Source organism: Brassica napus, chromosome C3 (assembly GCF_020379485.1).
Source record: "Brassica napus cultivar Da-Ae chromosome C3, Da-Ae, whole genome shotgun sequence".
NCBI classification, from domain to species: Eukaryota; Viridiplantae; Streptophyta; class Magnoliopsida; order Brassicales; family Brassicaceae; genus Brassica; species Brassica napus.
Window position 1 is genome coordinate 16619947 of NC_063446.1, and position 25966 is coordinate 16645912.

Genomic DNA, 25966 nt, shown 5'->3' on the forward strand with positions numbered 1-25966 from the left:
TGAGCTTGCATGTTCCCGATCTTCTATTAACGGCTCACATTTACCTTTTATCTTGAAGGAAATCGTTGGAGGATCTTTCTATCTAGCTCCACCTCTTAAGTAAACCCACATACTTTTATATCTCTGATTTGAATTTAAATCGAGTTTTTTACTCTCAATTCTGAACAATTGTTTAACCGTGTCTTCTTACTTACTCATTCTTCCTCCTGTCACTCTTCACATATACTCCACCTGAACCGAGTATTCAACCCGGTTCCTCTCTACTCCAAGTAACTATTTCCTTTTCTAAGTAAGTCTCCGTATTGGTATACTATTTACCTCACCCTTTTGTAACATTGTTGCGCACCCTTAGTTTCATATGTTTGTGAGGTTGTGAGGGTAAATTTGGAGTCACATAAGCTATTCATGCTCCTCAGTGGAGATTTAAGAGTTCACAAAAGAGCTCTGAAATTTCTGACCAGTTACAGTTTTAGTTAGGAAATTCGATGGGTTAACTATACTGTGTATCTTTCGTAGGCTGATATCAAAATAAGTTTTTAAAAATAAAATGTCTACAGTTTGTATACAATACATTTTAAAATTTTATTTAATTATATTATAGAAGAATTTGCTTAGAACAATCTATATTTACATGTTTTGCTTAAAAATATACTTTAACATTTATCATTTTAGTATTTTGGAGTATTTTGTAAGTAAATATATCTTTCTCTTGAAATAATATAACCATACTATTTTAGTAGATTGTATACAAAGTAGCATCTATCGTATTATTTTAATAACTTTTATTGATATAAATATTTTTTTGATGTTATGGTATTATGTTTTTTTTTATTTTTATTATTAAATTAATATTTTAAATACTATATTACCTTTGATTTTACAAAATAATTTTCTTTTTCGTGTTGCATTTCAAAAAAAAAACTTTAGCATCTATAATTTTATCTTTTGTAGAATTCCGAATACTATTATTTTTAATTTGAAATATTTATTTTCAAAATTTATATTGGTCAAGAGAAATTTGAAAAATTACACATATATTTTTGAGTTTGGAAGATTATATTACTTTTCATTTTTTTTTTGTTACTACACTAATTAATTGTTTTATAAAAATATTTTTATTTTTGGTAAGTTTTTTTTTCTATTTATCTCAAAAGATATTTTTATAATTAAAAAAACATTAAATTTATACTTAAATTATTTTTTCATTAATATCTTTAATGAATTATTAAGATTTCAAAGTTTTTAATAGAATATTTTTAAATTATATGAACTAAAGGTTATTATATACTATGATATTTTGTGTATAATCATTCTATATAATATATTGTTGTAAATTTAAAAATAAAGGAAATGATAATATATAGTTGTAGATATATAACATATGTAATTAATTTTAATTTATGTTTAAAATAATATATAATTTACAAATTTTAACCATTTTAACAGTGAATGATAATTTATTTAAATGAAAGCATTTAAAAAAGTAAATAGGTTAATTTACCAGTTTAATATATGTTCATCTTATTTAATTCATATAGCATAGACTATAATTATAAAATTTATAAAATAGCATAAATTTGTTTTTATAATAAAAATTTTAATTCACATTAATTTATAATCATATTAAATTACTAATTACGAAATTAGTTAATGAATTATTTAATAAAAATACTTTAAATTTTTTAATAGAATTTTGTTAGATTTTTTCTCAATAGATATTTTTATAATTAAAAATAAAATTCAAATATAGTTAAAATGTTTTTTTGTCATCAGAATAGACATATAGTCGTTTAAGATTTTATAAAAAATGTTATATATTTGATTGATTAATGTAAATAATGTCATATTAAATAATTAATTAAATGGTCTTATTATGATTTGTTAACTGTAGATAAAATAGTAATTATATTTTAATAGAATAAATAGATAGATAGGTAGATAGATAGATATTTTCTATATCAAATAATTTCCTAACTATATACAAAACTTATATAACTTACGATATATACAAGTCTTGAGATCTAATAAATAAGAAATTGTGTATCGAGATGTTTTTTAATTGTTGATTCTTGAAATATAGTTGATATTTACTGATTTCTTAATTTTAAAATATCATATATTATATTGATTTTGTATTGGTTAGTAGTTATTGCATTTGCCTAATTAGAACTATATGACAAGTGGTTGAACCAGCTAATTTTGATTTTGCACCCGATGAACAGTTTAACGAATCTGCCATTGTGGAGGGTGTACTACATTGCCGTCACATTTAGCATCATGTTGTGTCACACATGACTGTTCGGACGTAAATATCTGATAGAGATGATGGAAATATTATAACAAAACAAATATATACTCCTAAAAATGTCAATAAATTATGCATTCATAAACAAATTAAGAAACTATTTAATTATTCTTAACATTTAGACCAAAAAAAAACTATTTAATTACTAAAATCAATTTCGAGAAAACTGATTTAATTGATATATAAATCAACTTAATCAAACCATATTAAATTTGTACAAACCATCCTCGAGATTAGTAATATTTCCAATTCTTTTGGAGATTGGATAATTTATCAGATTTTTGAAGTATGTTGCATTACAAATAAAAACTATATAGATAAAATATATAAATATGTACATACATGTTACTATGCATGTTATTAATTGTTTACACTTTGACAAGATAAAATTCGATATGGTTTGAAGATGTTAAACCACTTAAAGAATTTATTGCAAAAACTTAACAGATAAAGAATAAAGTTGTTCGTTTTGACAAAAGATGCGGATAATTGACAAATAGAGCAATTTTGATTGTATTTTGTGAATAACTCTTGCACAAAAGAAGCTCAACAGATTCATTCGAAAGAGACATTTGAGAATTGGTGTCATGAGAAATCTGTCTCAAGTTCACTAGTTAAAACTATAGTGGTAAGAAAAAATGAAAATTTTTATATAAAAAAACACAAACTAATTTGGTCCAAAAAGGATATTTGGTCGGAGTCCCTCCACCAAGACTCGGCCCTGCCGACATCACGGCTCAGCGCACGCACATGAGCCATCCTCTATCTCCTTTTAAGCCTTTGAACAAAGGTGGGACATTTGTTGAGTTAAACACTTAAGAAAAATTGTCACTGATTTGTTCACATCAAGTTACAATTTCATCACTTCATTTCTCATTTAATTCAACTTTATTTTGACATTTGAATATATCAGATTGCAGTGCTGGTTAAAAGCTTTTCAATGAGCTATTAATCCTGCCACAGCGACAACCGGTTTCGCCAAAAAGGCCACCAGAAAAGTCGAAAAAGTTAGCCTCTTCAACATGTCAAAAAGTTCCAACAATTAACATGGTAACTAGTTTTATGAAATTAATTTAGTTAGTTGGGTGTTGTTTCTTTTTCATGTTCTAGGATATGGTTTGTTAAGCCCCGTTATGTACATTATTTGATCGTATACATTTTTAAGAAACACACAAATATTCTTTGTTTACGTCTTAGCTTGAATTCACTTTTCATTTATTTGTTGCGACAACATGTTAGTCCTGAGAAATAGTCCTCTAAATGATGAATAACACTACCACGAACTTTTTTTTTTTTGAAAAAACTCTACCACGAACTTGTGTTTGGCCATTATATATAAAATTTGCACATGATCCACAAATAGTTCGAGACGAGTTTGTATGTATGCATAAATGTTTAAACAAACCATATGTAGCCCAAGTTGAAGAATTGCTTCTTCCAGACGGATGGTTGTTTTTATCATGGGAGCTAACGGATCTACGAAGCCTAGAAAGGTTCTTTCAATATGCAACATCACATCATTTAAAGAAGTGAACATTCATTTATATAGTAAAACTGAAAATTTTAAAACTTAAATGAAAATATTTTATAGTAATTTTGTGAATCTTAATTATAATAAAGTCTTTGACCCAATTTTTTTTTATAATATTGTCGTGATTGTGGATGATATCTAACAGTTATTGTGGGAAACACGGTCTCTGGAAAATGCAAACATCATAAGCAGTTTACCATTCTCTTTAACATGAGCAGGCGGTCCATCCGTCCATTCATTTAGAAACATCTGTGAATAAGAAGTCCTAGCGAAGTCTCTAAAACTAATCAGATTCAGCTTGCAAGGTACATTCCCAACGTGTTACAGAGCAACCTGTAAATTAACCATACATGCTATAAAGATCTAATTGAATTGTTATTCTTAATCGGTTATTGCTTCAGGTTGTCTAGTTAGCAATGGAAGAAGCCATTTCAACCTCTTATGATTTACATTGTGCTACTAATCACATAGATTTTTTTTTTTTTAATTTGTATTTGGATGTTATATCAGCGATGGTGAGACTGGAAAGCAAAGCCAAAAATATCGTCCATCGAATCATGTGGCATATCCACACTTGGCATAGTATCATTGGGTGTATAAGATTTTTTACATTATCTGCAAATATTGAAGACTTTCTTTTTAATTTGTCATTTTCCTCACGCACCGGCCCTAGCAAGTAACAAAGAGGTCCATTATTGGGAGTAACCAGAATTGGAATAGTTTATGTTTTCCAGATCTTAAGTTTTTATAGGTTTATGTATCTTTTAAGGTTGAAGACTTGGTTAGCACTTACCATCATGGGTAAGGGGCACAAAAGTATTTGCTGTTTGACTAAGATAGCAACAAAAAATGCATTTCTTCTTCTTTTCTAATCATTTTCTTTTCTTTTTTTTCAATTGAATTTTTTTTTTGTCAATCAATTGAATTTTTCTTTTTTTTTTTTGGTCGACCAATTCAATTGAATTTTCTAATCAACTAACTTCACCCTTTTTCATGCCGACATATGTTTATTATGGCAAAGATGGGGGCACAATTACAGTATTCAGTTATTGGAAGAAATCAACTATATTTTTCTAGGATTGTGTTTTAAATATATTTACAACTACTGAAAGACTGGATTCTATCATTTATAAGAAACACAACTATCATTCAAACTTTATAATAATTTTTTTTTAAAACGGAAAGTACAATGTAGTAGTACCACTCAAACTGATACATGAAAAAACAAAGATACTAACGTTGTAATATACAAAAATAGTTTTTAAAATCAAAAAGGAAACTAATATATATGGAAAAGGCAAAACAGTGTTGGGATGTGAATGAGATACATAATGATAGGGAAACGTCAAAATCATGGGAGCCAACTAATTTGGGAGGATCTTTAGGGGAAATGTATGGACAAAAATGCGTGTCTGCATCTTGGCATTTCCCATATAACAAGAAATCTATATGTTAGATTTTATTGGTATGTATTCATTAGTTACTAGTCAAAAATTCCGACCACCTGCCTCGTTATTCTGAATTAATTTTCCTCTATTTCTCAAATTCAACTTTGCTTCTTATTTAAACTTTTCAAATTTTCATTTTGTTTTTACAAAAACGTAATGATGCATTTTTAAGATTCATTTTAAAATGTTGCACTTTATCCTTTGTTCTAAAGACAATCCTAAAATAAAACAATCTTCAAAGAAGTTCATAATTTCTATATCAGAAAGAAGTTCAGAATTTAAGTTGTAACATTCCCACTTGATTTTCTTCAAAAAAAACATTCCCACTTGAAACATGTGTTACGGTGAATAAAAAGAAGCTCAAAAGTTTAGTAGTTTCCGTAGTCATCTAATCACATGTCACAACCCATAAACATATCTCTTCAACAATCACATCCCCATAAATATTTTTTTCAGCCATCGCGTCCAACAAAAAAAGTTCACTATATTATTTTTTTTTCAAATTTATTATGTTTAATTAAAAGAACATTTATCTACCCACTTGCATATTTCCTTGTCGGCAAGGTGTCTACACTGCTTGCTTTTAAAAGATGTCGCTGATATTTTATCTCGCATGAATCGAACAACTATCATAATACTATTAATTAGTTATAAGAATGATGAAAGAGGATCCCAAACTTTTTTATAATTTTGTAAGATTAGTATTTTGCAAGTATTACCTAAATTATTATAAGAATATGCGGTAAATGTTACATAGACTCTTTTGTATACCAAGAGTTATGAGATAACAAAGGCTAACAAACTTTGTGTAAAAATAAAAAGGCTAACAAACCCTTGACACATCTAATATCTAAATAATTTTTCTTAGGACATCTCCAAGGGAGACGTGAAAACGCTATTATAGTGTAAAAATTTGACTTCTCTTCTCCAACGTGACGGCAAACTCAACGGCATTAGTGTTATGGTGTTTTATGCAACAGTGTTACACAATATTTAGTGTGACACTGTAGCGACGGTATAATTTTTTTTTTTTTGAATTTCCTTTATTGTTTAATTAGTTTAATTGATTATGTTTATTTTCACCAAATTACAAATAAAACTCACTGTTATGTAATTATTATATTAAATTTACTTATCATAAATATTTATGTATTTTTAAAATTTTAGTTAGTATAAATGATTAATTAGTGTAATACATAAAATAGATTTAAAATACATAAAATTTATTTAAAATACATTAAATTACTCAAATAAACACCAAACAGACATAAAAAGTGCATACAAGAAAATAAATTAGCAAACAAAGAAAAATAGAAAACATCAGATAAGCTAACACAATAGTCTAATAGCCCGGAAAATTATTATCAGCTCCATCAAGATAGTTATAATACAGGGTATAATCTTCTTGATCATTTGGTGACATTTGATTTTCACCTTGAACTTGTTCTCTTTGAGATGGTTCTCCTCCAGTTTGATCTCCTTGATATTGTGATGTTCGATATTGAGATCCATGATATTGGTATTGGTCACCTTCTCCTTGTTCATCAGATTGACTTGTTTGAGCTCGTTTTCTTAAATTTTTTTTTTTTACTTTCGATGTAAACACGAGACACATGATCAGGTATAGAATTCAAATTTGAGAATAATATTTTTTTCTCTTCTTTCATTTTTGCTAGCTCGACCTTCTGTCTTTGTATTTTTTTTATGCAATGTATTTTTGTTTGTATGTTTTTAGTTATTTTAATTTTATATGTATTTTCGTTTGTATGTTTTTAGTTATTTTAATTTCATATGTATTTCTAAAGTATTATTCAATAATTATAATTATTGTTTTAAAATTGTTAATCTAGTTCTTATTAAAAATAGTTACTTGTATGTTATAAGAATAATGAGTATTAAAATATTAAATAGTTAAGAGAATCTTTTATATAATAATATAATAATAGAGAATATTTTTTTTTGTGTGATATTTGGTGTTGTGGTTGGAGATGAAAATAAATTTGGTGCTAAAACTATATTAAAATGATGTAGTTTTAACACTAAAATAGTGTAGTGGTTAGAGAGGGCCCTAGAGATGAATATTGAAGTCAGTATATTTGTTTTAATACAAAATATGAAGTATGGAACTCTTACAACAATAGAAAAAAAAGTTACTATCGGCAAAATATGATTTTAAGAAAGCTTCAATGAAGTAAAGTATATACAGTATATAATCTTTTGACATAAAAGTAAGAGAGGTACGAGAAAGAAAGGAAGAAAGTAAGAAAGACGAGACAGTCACATGTTACTCATGGTCGTGAATCACATGTAGGGGGATAGAAATTGGATATCACAAGTTCTTAATCTTCTTTAGATTAGCGTTAAGAGAATAGTATATAAGACTTTGGGCAACCCCAGCCGTTAGATCACTGACCACCTTATTGACCATTGTGAAAAAGGACGATGCCGTCCAACAAGACAGATCTTCACAATCTCACGTGTTTATATTTATACTATTAACATGTGCGGTAGTACTCAGTTCACGATCTAGATGGGTCAGATTGTCAGATATTTTCTGGCATAACATCAATGGTTTCTTTAGAAGATATATCTAATCTGATTTTATTAGAAAGAGAGTAGATTTCCTGACTGTAATTTAAATCTATTTGCTATAGAAAGAGTTAATGACGTAACAAGCAAGTTTAATTAATAGTTTGCTATAGTTAAGCTTCGCTTTATTGACTGATAAAAATTTAGATTTTCAATATTGGTTGTCGTAAGAGTTTTTTTTTTTTCTTTTTTTACGTCAAACGGTGATTCTATTACTCAAACTTGACCACTTGAGGTGGTCTGGATAACCAGATCGGAATAGAACAACCAATAAAAAGTAACTCCCTACGAAAAGTTATTGCAGTCTTAGCTAAAAAATCAGAAGACTGGTTGCGCGCTCGTAAGAGTTTATGAAGCCATTAACTATATTAAAAACATCACAGTAGAATTCCCGTTAGTCCAGTGGTTTGACCAATGGTTCATTAATGTTTTTACATCAGGAGATCATGGTGAAATGCATACCATCGAACATAGATCTCAAACGACGGTTCGGAGTGGCGCAGTCATACATGCATTTTATGATATAATTGTTGGCTCAGACGTTCAGAAAAAAACTAAAAATGATTCAAAAACAAATAGGTAATAAATAAACAACATAAACTACACAACTAAAGAAGAACTACGACCACCAAGTAAAAACTTATTCACCATTATTTTTTTGGTCTTAATATATGTTGGAAGTTCTGGTTACATAGGCACGGATGTTTTGTTATAACAGAGACAAGAAAATAAATATTTATAGGGTTTGATTTTGAAATGTGTAAACATTATTAGACTTTGGCATACTTGGTCATTATGATTTGTATGCTTAATATTTTAATTTTGACTAGGTGTTTTCTTATGCAATGCACAAAATAATATTATATAAGACAAAAACTGAAGTTATTAATAGTTAAAATTTTGATCTACTGGTTAATAATAATTTGTTTTTTTTGTTTTAGTTTAAATTCAAATAAATTCAACAATTGAAAATTTGATTAATCGTTTCATTGTGATGATTGTGTATCGAAGAATGTTTTTGAATTTTTAATTCTCCATAAAATTTTGAATTTTATAAGATTATCTTAGTTTTGTATTTGTTTAGGTATACCTACATTTAGTTTAAAAAAATATTGATATTTATACAAAGTTGGCTAACTTTTTATAATTAGTTGATGTGGACATTTTCTTAAATCTTTTTGTAATTATATTATTTTAAAATTTGAATTGTAGATGATTTATATATATGGTATGTATCTACTTTTATTATCTCATTTTAGGAATCTTACCAAAACACAAAAGATTTATCATTCTACATGTTTTAATAAGATAATGTCATGTCATATTTTTTACCAAACGATGTCGTGTTTTTTTTTGTGAGAGTGAATGTGGTACTGACATATAAGTAAAATTAAAACAATCACTACTCGCGTAAGGAATAAACTTTTAAAAATCTCGTAGAAAAGAAGACATTCTTAAAATTACTTTGACGTTTGGTCGAAATTTGAATATTTAATGCAGAACAAAAAAAATATATACGTAAGAATAAATTTAAATATTTGTTACCAGAAATATTGGTTTGTGAATTTAAAGTGTTTTGGAATATACATTTATTTCTGTTTTAGTGTTTGAATATTTATTCTAGTAAAAATGCAGATATAGTATTTTCAGAACCTCACATGTTTACAAGAGATTAAAGGAAAATTGGCAAAAATATCACATTCGTAATATCATTTTTTATGTTTATCTTAACCACTTTTACTTCTGGATAAACCTTTAAGTTAAATCTTTCATTAATTCATCTTTGCGAACTTGGAACTCGGAGACAATTTGGATTTTAGTGGATCTTCAGGATGCAAAAATCATTGAAAGCATTCCATTGAGTAAAACTCATATAGTGAATAGGGATGAATGACATTTCACAAACAATGGAAAATACACGGTTAAATCAGGATTGTAAGTAGAAGGAGTTTACCCAGATAAAGAAAAACCACCAGTAGTGTTCGAATCTACAATTGATATATTGAAAGCGTTATGCTGGAAAGTACGGTGTCCACCAAAGATGAAGTATTTTTTTATGGCAATTGGTGTCAGGGTGAATAGCTGTTTAGAAAAATCTGCAAGCAAGAGGACTACAATGGGATATATGTTTTACCAGATGTGGAGCTTCAGAGGAATCGATAAACCATATTTTCTTTGAATATCCTCCAGCACGTTAGGTTTGGACACTCTCACATATCCCATCAAATCCAACCATTTTTTCCTTTAGTTCCCTCTTCACAAATATGGATGACATATTCTGAAGAGTTCACTTGAAAATGAATGATCATCAATTTGCATAAATCTTATGGTATATTTGGAAACAAAGGAATAACAATGTATTTAATAATCTCGAGATTGATCCTAGAGAAACACTCAAATTGGCAGAAACATAATCAACACTTTGGGTTGAATCACATGTGGTGAACACACAGAGGATAGCACAACCTCCAAGGACAGCACAACCTCTGGAGGCTTTCAACTTACCATCTATTCCAGGGCGTTGGTGTTTTACAGATGGTGCATGGAAAGATAATGAGCTGATTTCAGGACAAGGTTAATATAGTATGCTAGAAGGCTTTTAGGATTTGATGGGGGAAATAAATGTTAGGCTAGTCTATCCATGCTTCATTCAGAGGTGGAAACGCTATTTTGGACAGTGGAGTGTATGAAGAATTTACTTCAGGTTCAGGTCATGTTTGTAACGGATTGTTCTCAAATGGTGAAGATGGTTTCAGAACCAGAAGAATGATCCGCTTTTGCAAGCTATTTGGAGGATATCAAGATCCTGCAAGAAAGTTTCAAAAAAGTTTAACCACTTTTACCTATGAGAAAAAAATACATTTATAACCCTAGGATTGACTAATCTAGACTTAAGGTTTAAAGTTGAGGGGTGTGGTAGGTTTTTAGAATGTGGAGTTTAGGGTTCTAATAAATATATAAATAAATACTTAATTTTTTTAAAAATAGTTTCAAAATGAATTTTCGAATTTAAAAAGATAATTTGAAAAAAAAATTCGGAAAAAAATTCAAAATTTGTTTTTTAGAAAAACGTTCGAATTTGAAAAAACACAATTCGAAAACATAAAAAAGTTTTTATTTATTTAAATAATTATTTATTATATATATAGATTATAAGAGTCTTTTGCCTCTTAATGAAGAATATATTTTTGAAAATGTATCTTAAGTGATAGTAAACATGAATAATGGTACCAATAAAATGGTAAAATAAAAATTCTCCAAGATTAAATTATATATTGTTTAATATTTTTTGCAGGTAGTATTTTATTTTTCAACTAGTTTTAAGAACCTGAAATTATTTGAATAACATATGGGAGATATAAAGAATATATATGAATAATAAGTAATAGATGAAGAAAAATATGTTTTGGTAACTTATGCATATTTATTTTATTTACGTATGAAATAAACAAATTTAAACATACAGTTTTTTTGAAAATAGATTATTATTATTTTACCATCCAAGTTATAATTTTTTTAACAATATTTTCAAATTTTAATTATGATATTTATTTAGACTATTTGAATGGAATTCCTTTGAGAATTACAATCTTAATTAGGTAAAAAATGCCTAACCCGTCGAGCCGTTGCCGAGGTTAGTAAACCAAAAGCATTGACCAGAAAGCAGCAGTGCGTAATTGAAATAAAAAATCTAAAAGTGAATAAAAAACAACGGGAAACCTGGTAAGCCGGTAGACCACTGCCAAAAAAGGACCAACAAGAAAATAACGTTATACAACATTACCGATAATAATATCATATAGTAGTTTACTAGTATAAATGTTGGATCAGTCTCCTCTAAGAAAGGATATGAAATGTTCCCTCACACGTCTCCCTACTTTTAACAGTCTCTCGCCTGAAACTTCTCTTTCTCACTCTTCGCCGTCACTTTTAAACTGATCAACGTCTCAAAACCGTTAGTTCTTCGAAAATCTCCGATCATCTCCCTCTCTCTCTCTTCGTGTATTGTGTGATCGTGTTGACTAGATTTTATAGTATTTTGTTGCAAAGATGCTGCTGGATCTCAACCTCGACGCTGACTCTCCCGAGTCGACTCAGTACGGTGACTCAAACGCAGATCGGCAGACGTCAGACGGCTCCGGGAACCGAGTGGATGAGTCAGGGACGTCGACGTCATCGGTAATCAATGCAGATGCAGACGACGACTCTTGCTCGACTCGCGCCTTCACTCACAGTTTCGATATATTAAAAGTCGGAGGAGGAGACGAAAGCACCGCTTCTATCGCCGGCGTTACCAAGGAGTTTTTCCCGGTGGCTGGAGACTGCGGGCATCTACGAGGTTCGAGCTCCAGAAGCTGGATGGATCTCTCTTTTGACACGAAATCGGTGGCTCCTGCTCCGGCGCCGGCTCAGGTGAGAAAGAGCCGGAGAGGACCGAGGTCAAGAAGCTCGCAGTATAGAGGAGTCACCTTCTATAGAAGAACTGGTAGATGGGAATCACACATTTGGTAACTCACAATCACTCTTTTTTTTCAACTTTTATTCGTTCTTTGTGATTTTTTTTTTTTTTTTTTTTTTTTTGTAACTTATCTTTGTGAAATTTTTTGATCAAATCAAAAACTCTCTCTTTTTTTTTTTGCAGGGATTGTGGGAAACAAGTTTATTTAGGTAGCATTAATAATTTAAACGATTGTTGATAGAACGACAAGTTTTGTTGATTTCATCTTTAACTCTCTTCTTGATTTCTCACTTGTAGGTGGTTTTGACACTGCTCATGCCGCTGCTAGGTACTTTTTAGATTATTCTTCTCAGCTTTATACTTCTGGATTAGGAAGGATTTGTACATGAATCAGATAAAGAAAGTTTTTTTTTTTTTTTCTTAAATAAACACAGAGCTTATGATCGAGCAGCTATAAAATTCAGAGGAGTTGATGCTGATATCAACTTTACTGTTGGTGATTACGAGGAAGATATGAAACAGGTTTTTTTGATATGAATGTAGTTTTGGTTTTATATCTTTCTTCTATGGAATATGTTGTTTGAGTGTGTTATTATCCTCTAAAAACAGGTACAGAACCTGAGTAAGGAAGAGTTTGTGCACATACTCCGTCGCCAGAGCACGGGCTTCTCTCGGGGAAGCTCAAAGTATAGAGGGGTTACATTACACAAATGTGGCGGATGGGAAGCTGGGATGGCGCAGCTTCTTGCCAAAAAGTGAGCAACTTTTCTCCTTGTTGTCTTCAGTGTTGTTCTCTAAAATGAGACACTAGGAATGGTGAAGTAAAGAAAAATGTTTAGCAAATGGTACGATTGTTCAGTCTTGGAGATTTTAAAATGGTTGAATTGAAGTAGACGCTGCAATGTCCTATAATGATCATGATTTATTTGTTTACCAGAAAAAGAATTACACCTCCCTAAGATGAACTTCATTAGTTTTCAAGATCCAACATGAGTTTCTCTCTTTCTGAACACTTTCTTCTTGAAAACAGGGCATACAACAAGGCTGCGATAAGCTCTAATGGTAGGGAAGCAGTCACAAACTTCGAGCTTAGTACATACCAGAATGAGATAAACTCTGAGAGTATGTAATCTTGTGACTATTTTCATCATCAATCTATAGAAAACAGCTCTGATTGTTTTCTTCATCTCTATGAAGGTGGTCATGACAAACTTGATCTCAACTTGGGAATCTCTCTTTCTCCTGGGAATGCGGCAAAGCAAAATGGGAGATTCTCTCATTTCCCTTCTAATCCGTATGAAACTCCACCCGGAGTTAGCTGGACGGTAATTTCTCAATATCCAATCTCTGAAGATTCCTTCAAAATGATTTTGGACACTGTTTCTTACAAGTGTTTAAAACTGCAGATAGATACCGAGTTCATGGGAAAGCCGGTGAATACACCTCTTCCTTATGGTTCATCGGACCATCGTGCTAACTTTAAGGTAAAGAGAACAGTATCTGAAGTCAAACAACACAATTCCAGACAGTGAAACAATGTTTGATGTTGGTTTTAATGTTATGTTTTGATTTTTCAGGAGAATATAAGTGAAGCTGAAGGAGGGATGATGAGTAACTGGGGATGGCATAGACCTGGCAAAACTAGCACCATGAGACCGCAACAACCAGGCGCCCAACCACCACAGTTGTTCTCAGTTGCAGCAGCATCATCAGGATTCTCTAATTTCCGGCAACAACCTCCCAGTGAAAATGCCTCTCATGGTTATTTTTATCCACAATTTTAACTATACAGAAGGAGGCTTACAAAAGAAATGTGTGTTTGTATATGAATTCTTTATAAAATGGATATGCTTTCTTTATCTTTAATGTGGGAAAAGAATGTTATGCGTTGTACCTGGGTGGTAACTGGTAAGAAGACTCTTGGAAATTGGAAGACACATTTTGTAAATAAATAAGGCACCAGGATTGAATTTTTGTCGTTATGTGAAACTTTTTGAAAGGAACGTAAAGAGAGTGAGTGAGTTGATAATAGAATGCGACACATTTGGCTGCCTCTTTTTGGAACCCTCAATGGATTAGGAGACACCACTTTTTTTTCCTCTGTAAATTTCGTTAGCAAACCAAGATGAACACAAGAAAGTACAGACACTAAACAGGCGGAAACAGAAATATCCCCTGAGACTAAGCCCATATAAGAAACAAGCTAAACAAACCGATTAAACAACAGAACATAGCACCTGGCTACAGAAACATTATCTTTTAAACAGAACATAAGACTAGAAGACTGAACCAAGGGAGCAGAAGACTTCGACACAGAAGCATCTACTCAGCAGATGTCACAAAAGCATAACACCACCAAAGACAAGAGGCTCCTGCGTAATCCTCGACCTAGCTACAAGAGTAAACCGGCGAAGCTACAAGAGAGTCAACACAAACCCGACCATCTCTGAGAGAGAACAAATTAAGAGCTCACCCTTAGGAGACAAAGCAATAGCCTTTCTATTTGTTGTATACATATTCGTATATAACTAAAAGCCTACTATTAAATACTTAGCCAGTAACTCTTCCATGCTCGTGTATAGATTATAAAATCATGCCCTTCGGACTGAAGACCGCTGGCTCTACATATCAAAGGCTGGTGAACATGATATTAGCTGAGTAGCTCGGCCAGACCATGGAGGTATGTAGAAGATGTCAAATCCCTGGAAGCTGAAGATCATAAATCACATCTACAGCAGGATTTCTCCACCCTCAGGAAATACATCATGAAGCTCAATCCTGCGAAGTGTTCTTTTGGCGTTAGTTCCATGAAATTACTGGGATATATAGTGACTCATCGGGGTATCGAGGGCTATCCTGGAGCAAATAAGGGTTGTTATCCACAATTCTCTTACCAATGAGCGTAAAAGAAGTACAAAAGCTTACAGGAAGAATGGCACCCTGTACCAGCTTCATATTCAGCCTGTCGGATTAATATCACGCTTTTTTCGAGGCGCTCAAAAATCTAAACGATTTCAAATGAAGTGATAGATGCGAATCCGCCGTAACTGATCTCAAATCATATCTTACTACGCCTCCTCTTTGTGTATGGTACCATAGTATGCCATGTATTTTACCAGCTTTTAGTCATTATATATAAGTGTTTTAGAGCCTATTTATTATGTTTGAAGTCTTTTTAGAGTATTTACAGGTCCACGAATGTTTTCGAGATATGTGGTGATTTTGGAGCATTTTGAAGATAAGGTTTGAAGAAACTCGTAGTTGTCCATCGAACCACTCCAATTCGACATTCAGAGTCAAACGTCGATCGAAAATCACAACATGTCGTCGGTCGAGAGCAAAGCGCGTAAGGCCCGACTTGGTTCCCAGCCGATTTATAGCCCAAGTTCCATATCAATTACAGAAATACCCCTACCGACTTTAACCTATTATTTATGTGCTCTTCCATTGTTTTGGACAACAAACGCTTTCATACTTTCAGATTTTCACAGCAAACATATTTAGGATTTTTATTAGTTTGGAGAGAAAATCCAAGAATCCTTCAGAGATTTGTATTGGAATTCCAGTTTTTCTACCTTATTCTATTTATGCATTCTATTCAGATATTTGCTATGTTCTCCTTTGCTATGTCTGAGTAATCACCATTGTTAGATTTAGGGTTTAAAGTAAGGTTATGAAGGATTAACCAAAACTATAGATACGCTAAGGTGATAGATATCCTTCAAGGAATTTTTTGTAATGCTTGTGTTCTAGAGTAGTTAACTCCAACTCTGAACTTAGAATAATTAAGCGCACGCGACGGCATGGTTTGTTACCTGAATTAATTCCCTTGAGCTAGGATTGCTAGAAACAAGTGACATCTGATTTAGTTAATACTAGTGAACCTCGATCAGCTCGCTAAAGCTTGCCTAGGATTTATTCGCACGCAGAAGCGACAACTGAGATATTAGACTTAGTCAATAGGATTTATTCGCACGCAAAAGCTAGAATACTTTCTCATTTGAATTCGAGCTCTAGGACTGACAACCTAAACATATATATATCATTATAATCATGATTACCTGAAACCTAGATCTAGCTATTTTCTCGTAATTGTTTACAACCTCAACCAATCAATCAATCAACTGAACAACTGCCTTGTTCACCTCTGTTGTTTATTGATTTACTCTGTTTACCTAGCTTAATTATAAACTGATTAAGATCTATTGTTTGCCTTAGCTCTTTGTGGATTGATCCCTAAGTAATACGACTGAACCTCTTATTTGAGAGAAGAAAAGTCACTCATCATGATATCATACCGGTTAGACGAGAACAACACCTGATTATTAAAGAACAGTATAAGAGGCTAGAGTATTCATTTCTAAACTTGATTTCTTTATTTTAAGCATATCATTAATTAACGTGTGTTAAAAAAAAAGCATATCATTAACGTATTAGAATAAAAATAAAACATATATGCTCGCTCACTCAATGAATTGCAATAATTCAAACCTATGCATCTGGACCATAGACTTCTTAGTTAGAGATTTTTCACTGACGAAAATCAACCAAAAGATGAGAGAGGAAATGTTGAACCAGAGAGTGACACTAGTCCCGCTTAGATCCACTGGCTAGTGATGCTGAGTCTAGTGCAGTTCTTGGTGGTTATGTCTCTGAAAGTGTCTCGGACGAAGGTGCAACCAGCAATACTATCCAAGAACGGACCGTAAAGGTCTAAAGGTCCGACGTGAACACGACGTTGATGGCACCCATCATCTGATGGGGTTAACCAACCCTGCGTTCACTTGGCTCACAAAGCCTTTGTAAATCTATTTGTCATTACCAAACAAATAAACATGTTAACATTATTCAGTATAGTTTATTTTCATCTAATATTATTTTACTCTTGCATATATTGCAACTAGTTTTGTTTCTTTCACTGTGTAGAAATGATCAACGTGTTTGGAAATCACAGACGATGGATTGAGACCACTTGCTAAGACTCAAAAGATGGAGTTGCTTGTGGTTGAAGCTAGTACTCAGGTTTCAAGAAGAGGTGCTAGTGGTGGTGCAACGTCTGTATATTTCAGGCAAGACTTGTCATGGATGTATTGAGATTGCATTACTCACTCATAACTAAACTTTAGAATTTCGATTTCCATAGTAGTCAAAGCATCATGAATAATACATAAAAAAAATGAAGCAGAGCTGGTTGATATGCAAGCAAGCAAGCTTAGGGAGAATTCGATGGATTGCTACTACGATTAGCATTGAGGTAAGATTGAGGTGGAATGAAGTAAGGGGCAGTGAAATTGGAGAAGTTACTTGTCTTACACTTACCCCCGAGAGTGAATATTCCGCGTTCGCTTTTATCAATGAAATAGATTGAATTTTGGCATTTCTGGTGCGAGCTAGCCTTGAGACAGAAAGGTTCAGACTTGGAGAGGAAAATGCAGAGATCTCCAATGTCATTAGTGTAGCACCATTGCAGTGGGTTACATCTGTTAAGACCTTGCTTGAACACCCAGATTTGATGCTCTTCCATCCTCCCTCCCTTGTTGTTATTTCTCTTTCTGAACCGCTTAATCATAAACATTTCTTGCGTCGATCGTGACTCCACCAACTCTTCGACCGTGCAACACAAATCTAATTCTTCCCATTCTGACTGCAACAACTGAGGAGTGTAAAGGCCTTTTCTACACAGCTTTGGTTTCTCCAAGTTTTCTCCAAGATCCCAGTATCCAATGTGTGTGCCCCCATAAGCAGGCATGGCAAACTTTTTATCTCTCTTTGTATACATGACTCGGGAGTTGAAGAAGGCCGGGTCTTCGATTCTGATGTTGACCCACTTTTTATTCTTTTCAGCAGGCCTACACAGGCTGAGTTGAGGTCCAACGAATTTGACGGCTAAGATGCAGTCTTCGTCATCAGGAGAAGAGGATGACATGGCCACGTTTGTTACCAGTTCGGTTTGACAATGAGGCAGGGTTTCAAAATCAGGCAGTACGATTCCCGAAAAATCTGATTCCGACACTCCAGGGTTGAGATCATCTGAGAGATACGGGCCGTATTTGGAAGTAAGTACCCAGCCATGTGATGCTCCCATCGTTCCCGTTTCTGCCATCATGTCCATGGGCACCGTCTTTTCCAAAACCCTAGTCCAACAGCTAGGGCCAGAAAAATCTGTAATCATGAGTCTACCGATATCCCCTTCAAGCCAATTCTCTCCACAATGTTCAGCACCGTAGATGTGACATAGAGGGGTTTCGGACAAGAAACGAGCACCAACGAGGTGTCTCTGCGGATTAATCCGGCATCAGAAAAAAAAAACCAAAAATAAAGAACAAACAAAGTATTACATAACAAATTAAAAAGACAAGAGAGAGTGGCTTACAACTCCTAGCGCAGGTGGTTTCCTCAGACAGAGCCTAGAGAGACGGCTGAGAAGCAGAGAACTCATAGTGTGCTTTTTTTTTTCCTAGTAATGCAAAAATCTCTAGTTGAAACTTTGGTAATGACTCCATTTAATATAAGATGAATAGCCTTGTTCCTCAAGTCTTTCCATATCTACTTTTCCCTTTATGTGGTTCTCATTTTCCCGAGACATATTTTTTAATTTTTTTTTGCTTAACAACGAATGGACCCATATAACTAAGATGAGTAGCCTTGCTCCCCAAGTCTTTCGATAACTCCCTTCGGCTTTATGTGGTTCTCATTTTCCCAGTGTCAGATTTATTTTATTTATTTTGGTTACCAAAGAAATATATGAATATTTTAGTTGTTAATCCCGCGCAAGGCGAAAATCTTAATCTAGTACACATTGTATTATAAGAAACAAATCAAAATGTAAAAATCATGATTTTAGTTTATTATTTTTAAGAATGTTAAAATTTTCAAAATTTATTATTTCAATACAAAATGGAATTAAATATCAAAAAGGCAAACTACGAGATAAATAATTGAAATGGAATTGACTCATATAAATATACTAAACATTTGGAAATTTAACATAAATATATATTATATAAAAGTTTACGCGATGTTATAAAACCATATTGAGGTTATAAGTACTCAAGGTGTCTAAACATGATTTAAAACAACCAATTATATTATGACAAATTATTATTTTAATTTTAATTTTCAAAAACGTCAATATTTCTAAAACAATTTTCATTTAAAAATAAAATGGAAACCCATGTCAAACAAAGTAATTTAACAAAAGTAAAACACTATAAATAAATTCACTTAATATATATAATGTTTTTTGAAATTTAAAACTAAAATAATATACAAAATAAGAATTATTTTTTTAAAAAATACAAGGCTTCAAACAATTATAAGTAAATAAATTTAACTCATGATTTTCAAAGTTTAGGCTATATGCTATTGAAAATATTCACAGATAATATATACTATATATAAGTTGAGGCTATAAATTATTGAGAATATTCACATATTATTTTAAAACACCAAAATATGCTACATCATTATTTTATTTAATATATAAAAGTTGAAGCTATAAGTCATTAAGAGTATACACATAGGATTATAAACAACCAATCAAAATATGAAAAATCATAATTATCATTTACTATTTACAAAACTGATTATTTCAATACAAAATATAATTTAACATCAAATAAGGCAACACTACCTTAATATCAAATATATATATATATATATATATATATATATATTTATATATATTCAACGAAACTGATTATTTTTTATGTATAATATAATTCTTATGAAACTGAATCAAAAAAAAAAAAAAAAATATATATATATATATATATACAACGAAACTGATTTTTTTTTATGTATTCTCATGCTTAGACTATAAACATTGAATAATGTAATTAGTTAACACTACCTTAGTTTAAAAAAAATATTAATCTGAAGTTTTCTCATATAATCTATCCAACTATATTTGAAATTATAAGAAAATAGAAAATAATGTTAATGATTTAGCATTGAAATATTAAATTTTCATTTGCAAAAGTATGATCTATATTATTTTCCGAAACAATTTATGTTTCAAAAAAGTATATCAATATTCATTCTAATTGGTTATATATATAAAAAAAATACAATATCTATTATTTTTCTCGACGATATCAATTTGTGTCCGGATCGGAATCTGGATAGTAAAATCTTGGATCCATCAAATCTGAATCAAGATATCTTAATTTCTAAGTCCAAATATCTGGACTCAGATCCGTATTTTTAAAATATATTAAAATTTTAGTTTTATTAATATTTATTGATATAATAATATTTATACATAAATTAATTTATAATATTATATTTTATTTTTTACAATATTATACACACACATATATATATATATATATATATATATATCTATAAATCTTGTATAAATATTCAATTTATATATTATTTAAAAAAATTGGTATTTTAAACAAAATATTTTTTTTAATTATTTTTACAGATCCAGATCCGAATCTGGATACTTGTGGGTAATATAACATCTAGACGTATATCCGAAATCTGGATATCCGGAAGCCACGAGTCCGGATCCGGATAATAAATCCATGGATCCGACGGATCCGGATCCGGGTACCCTAAATTTCTCGGATATCTGGATTCGTTCTTGGCTAATGGATATAATAAGAAACAACTAATGTAATTTATCATTTGGATTTGTTTATCAACATAGATACACTATTTACAAGTTCACACATATACAAATATAAAATATATTGTTAAACAATAATAAATATTTGATATTGTAAATTGACATGGGTCAAAGGCTAGTTTATATTATATGTCATTTACATAGAAAGATAGATAAAAAAATTATAATAAAATATTTATATTAGGGTACTCTTAGTAGATATGAATAGAACAATCAATGCAGTTTAAAAAATAATATTAGCAAACATTATAACCACGTTTTTGTAAATACACTTACACATTTACATACGCAAAAAGACGATATCTAAATATTAGTTTTTACAGAGCATAATTTTTAAAAAGAGTAATTAGGCGATATACACACGGAAATCGCTGAAATTAGAGAACTACCCTTTCACCTTTTATGGTACTGTACATTTTTTTATATACCGAAAGACCCTTACAGCGCCTAATAACGTAGCACAAGCAGCTGGCATAATTGATGTCAGACACTAGTATAGGGCGAGACCTATCACACACCATCGATTGTAACTCTAAGATCTTCCCAAATGACACTGGGGGCAATTGAAGAGCCTTGAATTACTTCTTTTTTGAATTTAATAGGTCGATGGTAAAGTCTCCACCTTCTAGTCACCGTTATCATTTCTCAGTCTTGAAGTAGCCACAAAAATATTTTTCTCTCCAAAAACTTCCGGAAATCTCGCAGTTCCCAACAAACGATATGGAAGAGATACAGATTCCAGAACGCATGTTTGCCACTGGTGAAGAACCGGCTGGAGAGAGAGTGAACACCTACCACAAACCCAAGAGAATTGATTCCATAATTGAAGCCTTGGAACCTGATGAAGTCGAGTTTATGCGGAATACAACCTTTGGGAAGATCATATCGCAGGCAGAAAACCCTTCGTTTTCAGGTACCTTTGGTCAGTTCGTCATTGTGCGTATGCTCAAGGTGAAGAAAAAATACGAGATCTGGTTCTTGTTCGCTGGTAAACCTATCAGGATGTCTCTTCAAGAGTTTGCGCATGTAACTGGGCTTAATTGCAACAAGATTATCAAAAAGAACATCAAAAGGAAGAAGAATCCTATCACGGAGAAGCTATATTGGGGTGAACTCTTTGGGTCTCTCAAGTTCTGTCCAGTTGATGCGGCGATTGAAATGCTGAAAAGAAGAAGGTTAAAGACCGCGAGATGTGGCTGAAGTATGCATGTCTTGCATTCACGTCATGCGTTCTACTTCCGACATCTCACCTCCCCCGTATTATCCCTGAGCACGTTGAATTGATTCGTGACTTCAGTGAGTTTCTTGCTTACCCCTGGGGGAGAGTAACATTTGAGATGCTGGTAACTGGAATCAAGAAGAAAGACGAAATCTTACTCTCCCAATCCAGTATTGCATTGCCTGGATTCGTAGATGCCATTCAACTTGTATTCATGGCTGCTGTTCCTCAGATTAAAGAGGTTGTCCCGCAGGTGGAACCTGCTGTTGTGATTGAGTCTGACAGTGAATCTGACTCGGGATGTAACGACATTGAAGTTGAATTAGAAGAGGATACAGAGGCCCCCGCGCCACAGCCCAAGACGGTCCGATACTATGTCAACCCAACTCACGTCAGAGACCTAGAGAGGAGACAAAGGTTAGATTGCTTTTAAAAACTTAGACCATCCACCGATACATGACTGTTGTTAAGATTGATACGTGATAAATAGCTGAAGTACTAGACAAGAGAAAAGTTAGATGCTAAGTTTATTAATACAACTTAGCGACAAGTAATTGGTATTAATATTAGTGGCTGCTAACCTGCTCTAATCCCCTACATCATTCTATCTGCGAATGCACTACTAGGGGTTACAATAACTAAAGACACTTAACGATCACATGGTTTGTTATAAGTCAACATATTAAGTGGCTACTAAGGTTATACATATGTACTAGTAGGTAGTATCAGCGTCACCATTGACACATACCACTAAAATGATCAGCTGCTTATTTATTTTCTATGCATTTCAGACGGAGGTCATATCCATGATTGAGGACACTACACACTCACGTAATCAGTTGGAGTGGGATGACGAGATCGAAGATGAGACTGTCGATAACCTTGTCCGCCTAATTCAAAATGGCAAAGTAGTTTTCAATAAGGCAATGTTTGTTGGGGGCTTAACCGGCGTCGATCTTTCTCGTATGAGGGCTGAAAAGAAACAAAAAGAAAAAGAGGGTAAAGATAAAAAGGAACCAGAGAGTCAACCCGATGTTCTCGCTACGGATGCAGTTGACATGGTTCTTCCAGCCGCATTGCAAACCTTGTTGCAGGCTTAATTAACAAGAAGATTGCGGATGCTTTATCAATTAAAGATGCAAAAATCGAGCAGAGTCTTGCCAAAGTTATTATAGCTCAACGTGAGAAGATGGAGGGTGAAGTGATTCGGAGCATCATTGGTTTTCTTGGAAAACAAATGCCTAGCTCAGTGCGCGAGGAAGACACTAGTGGGAGAGGACAGAGCGGTGGAGAAAATGTTGACGCTGCCAATTCTGCTGGACCGGATAACCTGAGGATCATGGAAATCAATTAGGTGTGGCGGGGTCGCCATTAACAAGGAAAGAGCCATTGCCACACGCTGAGTACAACGATAGCCAATTACAAGCGGACGAGGTAATTAACAAGGTGATCAATGATGTTCAAGAGTTCGCAAACCCATATGATGTAAGTATATGGTGGTTTACTACAACTGCTACACTTTATATATAGTCATTAATATAATTAATAGGTCCTACCCTCTTACAGTTAACGGCAACAGAGAATAGTCACAACCCTCCCTTTGGGCGCAGCTACAGTTCACGAAAGCGTGGAACATGTTGTTTTTACGGAAGTGGAAGGATTTAAAGGCACCCCCATAGTATCTGACGAGCACACATCCTACATTGCTCAACTGCCTACAGTCGATGAAGAAGAGGCACTAGCTGACACTGAGGTATGCTCACACCCAAATTAGATCATAAACATTTACGTAGTTGCTAATTATATTTAGCTTCGAAGCTGAGTACATAAAGTTACCATTTTCCCAGATCGAATTCCTTTTATCTCTGATCGAATTACCGTCATTCTCACTGGGACTATCGCAGGAGAATGTTGGAGGCATTGACCAATCGGTGCCCGATATACCGGCGCTGGTAACAAATGATGAAATTGGCGAGACTCGGAGGAGCAAAAGAACCAGGATGCTACCACCCATTTTCAATCTCTATCAGTGTGATGCCAAGATAAAAGCATTCAGGGTTGAGGAAAACATGTCGATAAATGACCGAAACGTTGATGAAATATACTTATCTATGAGGGAAAGAGTTGCGGATAACCAGTAAGTTGTAAAACACTTAATGAACCTTTGATGTTTCATTTTAAGGCTGAATTAAATCAACAAAACACTAACTCTTTCTACAACTTCAGGTGTTTCACGCTTGCCAATGGGATGTCATTAACAATAGAAGAACTAGATGTAATTGTTAACAGGAACGTGTAGCTCCCAGCAAAGGTACTATCGACTAACTAATTGTAGTGAAAGTTACCAATACATTTAGTCTCTAATTCAATGTTTGATGTTTACAGGTCATGGATGTGCTAACATACTACATTGCACAAGACCGTTCTAGAAAGGGAACACACTCATCCAAACCCAAGGTTGCGGTCTATGATACCAGCTTCCCCGTATCTATCATCAGTCAACATGCCAGGCTTACCAAAACCGCCGTTAAAGACCGTTGCAGGATTAAGTACGATGACGCTACTCTCCAGTACTTCAAAGCAGGCCCGGATCCGGACGATACATATGACCGCATCTACTTTCCATTCTGCATCGACAAACAACACTGGATGGGAGTATATATTGACATTCCCTCATCTTCTGTCCAGATACTTGACTGCAACTCTATCTTGCTCACCGACAACCAGATCAAGAAGGACATCAACCCAATCACCGTAGTCATTCCTCATATCATCCACTCTGTCAGAGGCGCTCCTTACCACAATGCTACCAAGCCTTTTGGTTTCTTCAGGGCCAAGGGCATCCCACAGCACCCCAATCAACCGGACTCTGGAGTTGTTACGGTCCTGCTCATTCAGGGCCATGCTGCAAATGATATCGAGGGATACGCAGAAGTTACTCCATTTTCTCTTCCACCTGCAGCTACGCACCTGGCTGTGCTTGTACTCCGCGACATAGCCCCAGTTTGAAGCGTTGTGGGGAGTTCATCATCCCCTAACGTAGATCTATCTTTGTAGTTTTATGCTTTTATAAAACTCTTTAATCTGACCCCTTTGCATTTTGAATCAAGTTTGCTTGTTCCATTTACGTGTACGCAACCTTTCCGGACATCAAAAAAGAATATTTCTATTTTCATCATGATTATTCGCAACTAACTAGTGCATATACGAATGTAATATTTATATTATCTCCTTCTCGCATTTCTTAGAGGCCTTATAAGCATTGAGAAAATTACATAAAATCCTAAACTAACACCAATTTCGTCTAAGGATTTCCTGATACACCAATGTTCAGAGTTAACGCATACTCTTTTTGTTATCGAATAACCTATATCTTGGGGCAAGATTTTTAATTTCTTTTTCCTTATAATACGTGTTAATCATATTATTACACCCCAACACTAGTGAATGCATATTTTAATGCTGTATTGTAGGTTACATTCTTTACGCAACACTCAACGTTTTACGTAGAATCCTCTTTTTTTGGACGTTAACCATCTTAATATACATCGAAAGATGCATAGAGTAATGATTAATAACCATCTCTAGTTTATTAGTTTAAACCATCACAGTTTTAGAGTTGTTTCGTGCCAACAATATTTTATGATACATACGCACCAGGCTCTAAAAACACAGGTGGGTCTCATTTCTTCTAATAAACACTAAATCTTTACAGAATAACATTTACTATAGTCACTAACAATCTTAATATACGATAACAAAAGTTTATTTATATAC

General features: G+C 33.0%; 3 protein-coding genes across 3 annotated transcripts; 2 read left to right on the forward strand and 1 right to left on the reverse strand.

Annotated features, from left to right (window-relative positions):
* Positions 1-11707: 11707 nt before the first annotated feature.
* LOC106437467 (ethylene-responsive transcription factor RAP2-7) lies at positions 11708-14314 on the forward strand. The gene is made up of 9 exons (XM_013878360.3): positions 11708-12381; positions 12516-12541; positions 12630-12660; positions 12767-12854; positions 12942-13087; positions 13363-13454; positions 13530-13657; positions 13739-13816; positions 13910-14314. Exons 1-9 carry the CDS (start codon positions 11924-11926, stop codon positions 14114-14116), a joined length of 1254 nt encoding a protein of 417 aa, XP_013733814.1. The 5' UTR covers positions 11708-11923; the 3' UTR covers positions 14117-14314.
* A 3130-nt stretch (positions 14315-17444) lies between these two features.
* LOC106437398 lies at positions 17445-18935 on the reverse strand. The gene is made up of 2 exons (XM_013878298.3): positions 18706-18935; positions 17445-18609 (listed from the first exon to the last, which is right to left on the reverse strand). Exons 1-2 carry the CDS (start codon positions 18769-18771, stop codon positions 17545-17547), a joined length of 1131 nt encoding a protein of 376 aa, XP_013733752.2. The 5' UTR covers positions 18772-18935; the 3' UTR covers positions 17445-17544.
* Positions 18936-21690: 2755 nt separating this feature from the next.
* Positions 21691-25198, forward strand: LOC106437392. The gene is made up of 9 exons (XM_048749420.1): positions 21691-22145; positions 22268-22580; positions 22981-23250; positions 23343-23475; positions 23544-23674; positions 23769-23942; positions 24094-24326; positions 24416-24464; positions 24575-25198. Exons 1-9 carry the CDS (start codon positions 21691-21693, stop codon positions 25196-25198), a joined length of 2382 nt encoding a protein of 793 aa, XP_048605377.1.
* The last annotated feature ends 768 nt before the right edge of the window (positions 25199-25966 follow it).

Coding starts and splice junctions, on each gene's coding strand:
- LOC106437467 (XM_013878360.3), top strand. CDS start 11,924: ATGCTGCTGGATCTCAACCTCGACGCTGACTCTCCCGAGTCGACTCAG. Junction 13,455..13,529: donor GAATGAGATAAACTCTGAGA/GTATGTAATCTT, acceptor ATCTCTATGAAG/GTGGTCATGACAAACTTGAT. Junction 13,658..13,738: donor CACCCGGAGTTAGCTGGACG/GTAATTTCTCAA, acceptor TTAAAACTGCAG/ATAGATACCGAGTTCATGGG.
- LOC106437392 (XM_048749420.1), top strand. CDS start 21,691: ATGGAAGAGATACAGATTCCAGAACGCATGTTTGCCACTGGTGAAGAA. Junction 23,476..23,543: donor TAGTGGGAGAGGACAGAGCG/GTGGAGAAAATG, acceptor GAAATCAATTAG/GTGTGGCGGGGTCGCCATTA. Junction 23,943..24,093: donor AGGCACTAGCTGACACTGAG/GTATGCTCACAC, acceptor GGACTATCGCAG/GAGAATGTTGGAGGCATTGA.
- LOC106437398 (XM_013878298.3), bottom strand. CDS start 18,771: ATGAGTTCTCTGCTTCTCAGCCGTCTCTCTAGGCTCTGTCTGAGGAAA. Junction 18,610..18,705: donor AACCACCTGCGCTAGGAGTT/GTAAGCCACTCT, acceptor ATTAATCCGCAG/AGACACCTCGTTGGTGCTCG.